Raw genomic sequence first — 6,000 nt, 5'->3', positions numbered from 1 at the left:
AAACTAAAGATATTTAAAATGAACTTTCAAAATATCTTTTGCACGTGTTCCTAAACTATTCGAATAAAATTTTATTATCATACGCAGTAGCTGGACTTTCTTTAGGAAATTGGAGATTTTTTCGAAACGACAGCTTTTGGTCAGCGTTTTCAAAAAATTTCGAATATCAATTACATTTGTTCCTGAAAGAAAAATTGCAGCGGCCACTGTTCGAAATATTGTGTCTGAATTTAAATGCTTCATGTAATGCGAAGACAAAGTAGGATATGAAATTTATGAACTCTTTTCAAAGTTAAAGTTCCAAGTATTCAAGAAAATATGAAACTAGCTGTTCCTGGTGCTCAAGCAACCACGTGGTAAGACATTCTCTTAGAGATCACCTAACGTATGCGTTTACTGCAAGCAGGTGGTTGATCACTCAAAGTAATCATGGTGTACACCAACTGCAGATGAAAAATTCATTTGTATACTTCTCAAAATTGACTCAGAAGCAGGCAACTTTTGGCAAATTGTAAGAAGAAAAAAGATCAGAGGCTTTATTAAAGACTGCAACAAGGAGGCTCGGTAATTTGCGTTCCAGCATAATGTTTTGACCCTACTTATCCACATTCTTGGCACAGCCTTCTGCGAAAGAAGTAGAGATGGGAACTTTCAATATAAAAGAGTAATTGGTTTTGAAAAATAATTGATGGATACTCTATTTTTTTATTTCACAAGAATGGAAAACAACTGAACTTTGCCAAATTACAAAAAATGAGTTTCTGAATCCGATTCAATCCCACTCAACCGTCAAAAATCATTTAAATACATAATTTTTATGTTCACAAGAACCTTCGACTGCTGCCAAAGCATATGACCCTGCTTACGCAAAAAACAAACAAAGAAAACAGGAAAATCTTTAAAAAAAAAAAGAGAGAAACAGCACCTGTCGTACTTTACTAAATTACCGTCGACTTCACCACGCAAAGACACGCTTTCAATTTGTGATTGGATTTCGCCAGGCAAAACATTTACTAATTTCTGCGCTTGATTTTGCGGAGCGGAATCAAAGAGATAAAGGCACCTGATATTGAATTGAGAAATTAAGAAGTTTGGGGGTGAAATTGCTGGGCGGGAATTACTGATTTAAAATTCTTACCAATTGCCCTGCAGGGTCTGAATTCAGTTCTTCTGACAATCCATTCTCTATTCATGTATGGTAACCAGCAAATTTAGCCAGACATATCATGTCCCAGGTACCTGGGAAGCTGGCGTGTATATCGTCGATTAGTGCCTCCCGAAAAACACTAGTTATGACTGTTTTCGTCTATACAGACTCAACCAGAGCGCACATGGAGGTCCCGCCAAAATGAGTGAAAAATTGGGTTGAGCTCCTTCAGTCTCGCCTCATTGTTCGTAGGAAAGCAATCACGCAACTCTTTGGGAACTGCATCCTTGCTTGTGACGCTGTCAATGATTTGTTAAATACCTTTCCTATTATGTTATCACAAGTAGGTATTTGTGGACTGAGTGTGAGGCGTGTACTGATGTTTAATGGTCCCACTGGGGATGTTGGTGGAAGAGGTGTTTACTAAACATTTACTAAATTCTGCGCTTGATTTTGCGGAGCGGAATCAAAGAGATTAAGGCAACTGATATTGAATTGAGAAATTAAGAAGTGTGAATTAAGGTAGTTAGAGCTTAGAGATCACCTAACGTATGCGTTTACTGCAAGCAGGTGGTTGATCACTCAAAGTAATCATGGTGTACACCAACTGCAGATGAAAAATTCATTTGTATACTTCTCAAAATTGACTCAGAAGCAGGCAACTTTTGGCAAATTGTTAGAAGAAAAAAGATCAGAGGCTTTATTAAAGACTGCAACAAGGAGGCTCGGTAATTTGCGTTCCAGCATAATGTTTTGACCCTACTTATCCACATTCTTGGCACAGCCTTCTGCGAAAGAAGTAGAGATGGGAACTTTCAATATAAAAGAGTAATTGGTTTTGAAAAATAATTGATGGATACTCTATTTTTTTATTTCACAAGAATGGAAAACAACTGAACTTTGCCAAATTACAAAAAATGAGTTTCTGAATCCGATTCAATCCCACTCAACGGTCAAAAATCATTTAAATACATAATTTTTATGTTCACAAGAACCTTCGACTGCTGCCAAAGCATATGACCCTGCTTACGCAAAAAACAAACAAAGAAAACAGGAAAATCTTTAAAAAAAAAGAGAGAAACAGCACCTGTCGTACTTTACTAAATTACCGTCGACTTCACCACGCAAAGACACGCTTTCAATTTGTGATTGGATTTCGCCAGGCAAAACATTTACTAATTTCTGCGCTTGATATTGCGGAGCGGAATCAAAGAGATAAAGGCACCTGATATTGAATTGAGAAATTAAGAAGTTTGGGGGTGAAATTGCTGGGCGGGAATTACTGATTTAAAATTCTTACCAATTGCCCTGCAGGGTTTGAATTCAGTTCTTCTGACAATCCATTCTCTATTCATGTATGGTAACCAGCAAATTTAGCCAGACATATCATGTCCCAGGTACCTGGGAAGCTGGCGTGTATATCGTCGATTAGTGCCTCCCGAAAAACACTAGTTATGACTGTTTTCGTCTATACAGACTCAACCAGAGCGCACATGGAGGTCCCGCCAAAATGAGTGAAAAATTGGGTTGAGCTCCTTCAGTCTCGCCTCATTGTTCGTAGGAAAGCAATCACGCAACTCTTTGGGAACTGCATCCTTGCTTGTGACGCTGTCAATGATTTGTTAAATACCTTTCCTATTATGTTATCACAAGTAGATATTTGTGGACTGAGTGTGAGGCGTGTACTGATGTTTAATGGTCCCACTGGGGATGTTGGTGGAAGAGGTGTTTACTAAACATTTACTAATTTCTGCGCTTGATTTTGCGGAGCGGAATCAAAGGGATTAAGGCAACTGATATTGAATTGAGAAATTAAGAAGTGTGAATTAAGGTAGTTGCCAAAAAATGAAATCAGGTGAACAGATGTGCCGATCACCAAGCGTGAAAGAACAGTCAAATGAATGAAAAACAAATTAAAGGCGGGAAACGTTAGATAATGACTTAGGTAAATGATAGATGAAGGTCAAAGTAAAGTAAGAACTAAATTATGACACCGTATATAATTTTACTGCCCTAGCAAGATGAATGATTGGCGATAATTGTACAGGTATCACATACCCTCTTGAACGAGAAAAAAATTGTACAAATGGGACAATTTTTTATTGAAATTAACAATTTTTACGAATTACTACTTGGTCTCTGGTTAAATATGTAGTAGCAACATGTTTGCTGGTTATAATAGCTACTCATATGTACTCAAATATAACGTGAGTTTGTTGAGTTCGAGTATTTACTCAGAGTTTTCTTGCTTTTCGGCTTCATAAACTTTCATTGAAATGACATCTTTCTAGAGGGTTGGGCTTCTACGAACCGCTTAATAACGTAATCGCGGGTCCGGAGGCCAAACCGTTCCGATAATTGGCGAAATACTTGGTTCTTCTGTGACTTGCTACGCAGTATATCGAACCGTTTATAACACCGAAACGTTTGAAGGTTGAAAATATTCAGTGTCGCATGCTCTTCGTGGTCTCTTTGGTGGGGCTGGTATTTCCGAATGAGGTGATGAATCCTCGAAACCATAATATGAAGGGCTTCGGCGGTTTTGAACAGATGATCGTTTGTCCCCATTTATCGTGGAAATTGACGAGGGATGGTTAATTGGCTTGGCGAATCAACGTTCGAAGTTTCGTGTTGGCCTCTGAGTGCCGAGAAGCTCGGAAGTTTGGGGATACGGCCCCGAGTCGCGCGTGCAATGTGCGATCTTGATAAGGATACGCCGTTGCCTGGGTCACGTCGCTTATGCTTCAGTTTCTTGTTTCCTTTTAACTTCTGTGTAAATTCTTTGACATGACTCTGTACTTTTTCTTGTACTAGCCTTTCGCTAGTACGCGGTCCACGACTATCTGCGTACATTTTTAGGGGTGTCTGGCGTTCCCGCTGCGTTCCGATTTTTACAATGCCACTATTATAAACAGTGACAATGGCCTTCCCTGGTTCTTTGATTGTTGAATTGGTGGAGCTGACCTTTAGGATGTCAGATCCGGGTGCGAGCACTTCATATAATCCCTCTAGGTTGTTTTTTGATCTGCTATTCCCATGCCTTTTTTGGGCTAGTTTGATTTAAAACCGCGCGTTCCGATAGCGGTATGGGCTCGTAAAGTGAGGTGCGACAAAATCGGGGCTCTTCATCAGTGCTCTTTGTATTGCGATCATTGGTATCTTTGGTAGCCCGTGTCACCCTCTTCTCTGTTTCTATATCACTTCGATATCCGTTGTCCCACTTTTCTTCAGGAAGGATGGCTTCAGGGGTAAGTGTCATCAACTAAATTAAAATTTTATAATATTCTCGTTGGAGAGATTAGATAAATTAGGTATAGAACAGATTCAGGTCATCGGGATAATAGGCTTTCTACCGAAGTGTGCTCCGAAGAGCCAAATCTTCGTTGTTTTCTCTTTAAATATTTGTAGTTGGTGGATAATAATCTGTAATGCATGTTTAATGTGAAACGAATTAGTAGCCGATGTTTCTTCTTTAATACATGCAGGTCTATTATTATATGTCTGTATTAGTCTTTCTACCAGTCCAATAGCTCGATGATTGTTGACAGGAGCTTCAATAATTTCAAAATCATTCTTATTACAGAAAATCTTTAGTTGATGTGCCACAAAACATTTCGCTTGATCCAAACGGATGGAGCGGGGTATTCTATGAGTTTCAATATACATGTCCAAAGTTCTAGTACATTAGGGCCATTCGCCTTATCAAAAATACATGTAAGAGGAAATTTAGAAAAAAGCATATGAACCTGCTTGAGCAAAAAACAAACAAAGAAAACAGGAAAATCTTTTTAAAAAAAAAGAGAAACAGCACCTGTCGTACTTTACTAAATTACCGTCGACATCACCACGCAAAGACACGCTTTCAATTTGTGATTGGATTTCGCCAGGCTAAACAATTACTATTTTCTGCGCTTAATTTTGCGGAGCAGAATCAAAGAGATTAAGCCAACCGATATTGAATTGAGAAATTAAGAAGTTTGGGGGTGAAATTGCTGGGCGGGATTTACTGATTTAAAATTCTTACCAATTGCCGTGCAGGGTTTGAATTCAGTTCTGACAATCCATTCTCTATTCATGTATGGCCACCAGAAAATTTAGGCAGACATATCATGTCCCAGGTACCTGGGTAGCTGGCGTGTATATCGTCGATTAATGCCTCCCGCAAAACATTGGTTATGACTGTTTTCGTCTATACAGACCCAACCAGAGCGCACATGGAGGTCCCGCCAATATGAGTGAAAAATTGGGTTGAGCTCCTTCAGTCTCGCCTCATTGTGTGTAAGAATGCAATCACGCACCTCTTTGGGAACTGCATCCTTGCTTGTGACACTGTCAATGATTTGCTAAATACCTTCCCAATTATGTTATAACAAGTAGGTATTTGTGGACTGAGTGTGAGGCGTGTACTGATGTGTGAAGATCCCACTGGTGATGTTGGTGGAAGAGGTGTTGGTGGTGGTTCTGCTGTGCGGAAGGAGTCTTCGAATCAAACTCTAGTGATACGTTTCTCGGGGGGCATATTGATTTTGCTGATGATTTTTTTTCTCATTCAGATTTTGATAAGAAATGACGTGCGAGTTTGAGACAAGTTTAGTCGATTGATTTTGAGAGTAAGATAGGGCAAAAAGCCCTAAATTTGTTCTTTTACAACTATGATTGTAATGTCTATTATTTAGTGGGAAATTAGGCTTCTAAAAGGTTTCTCGCCCCGCGGAATACTTTACATTCTGAGTTTGGGAATAATGATTGTAATGAGGTGGATTTCGCATGTAGTGTTAATTGGTATTTTGTATGCAGGGTATGCATATTTAGAATCGTTCGCATTGTAGCTGGTATTTACTAATTGATTCCGC

At 39.1% G+C, this 6,000-nt stretch overlaps 1 protein-coding gene across 1 annotated transcript in view; it reads right to left on the bottom strand.

Annotated features, from left to right (window-relative positions):
- Nucleotides 1-3,715: 3,715 nt before the first annotated feature.
- Nucleotides 3,716-6,000, bottom strand: part of LOC142334899 (uncharacterized) — a 42,455-nt gene continuing 40,170 nt past the window's right edge. The window contains exon 8 of the mRNA XM_075383227.1: nt 3,716-4,140. Coding sequence (XP_075239342.1) covers nt 3,716-4,140 — 425 coding nt within the window. The remainder of the gene's footprint in view (nt 4,141-6,000) is intronic.

This window comes from Convolutriloba macropyga, chromosome 2 (genome assembly GCF_964194025.1).
Source record: "Convolutriloba macropyga chromosome 2, txConMacr16.3, whole genome shotgun sequence".
Taxonomy (NCBI): Eukaryota; Metazoa; Xenacoelomorpha; order Acoela; family Convolutidae; genus Convolutriloba; species Convolutriloba macropyga.
Note: the sequence above shows the minus strand (reverse complement) of the source record. Positions and strands in the feature narration are given on the sequence as shown.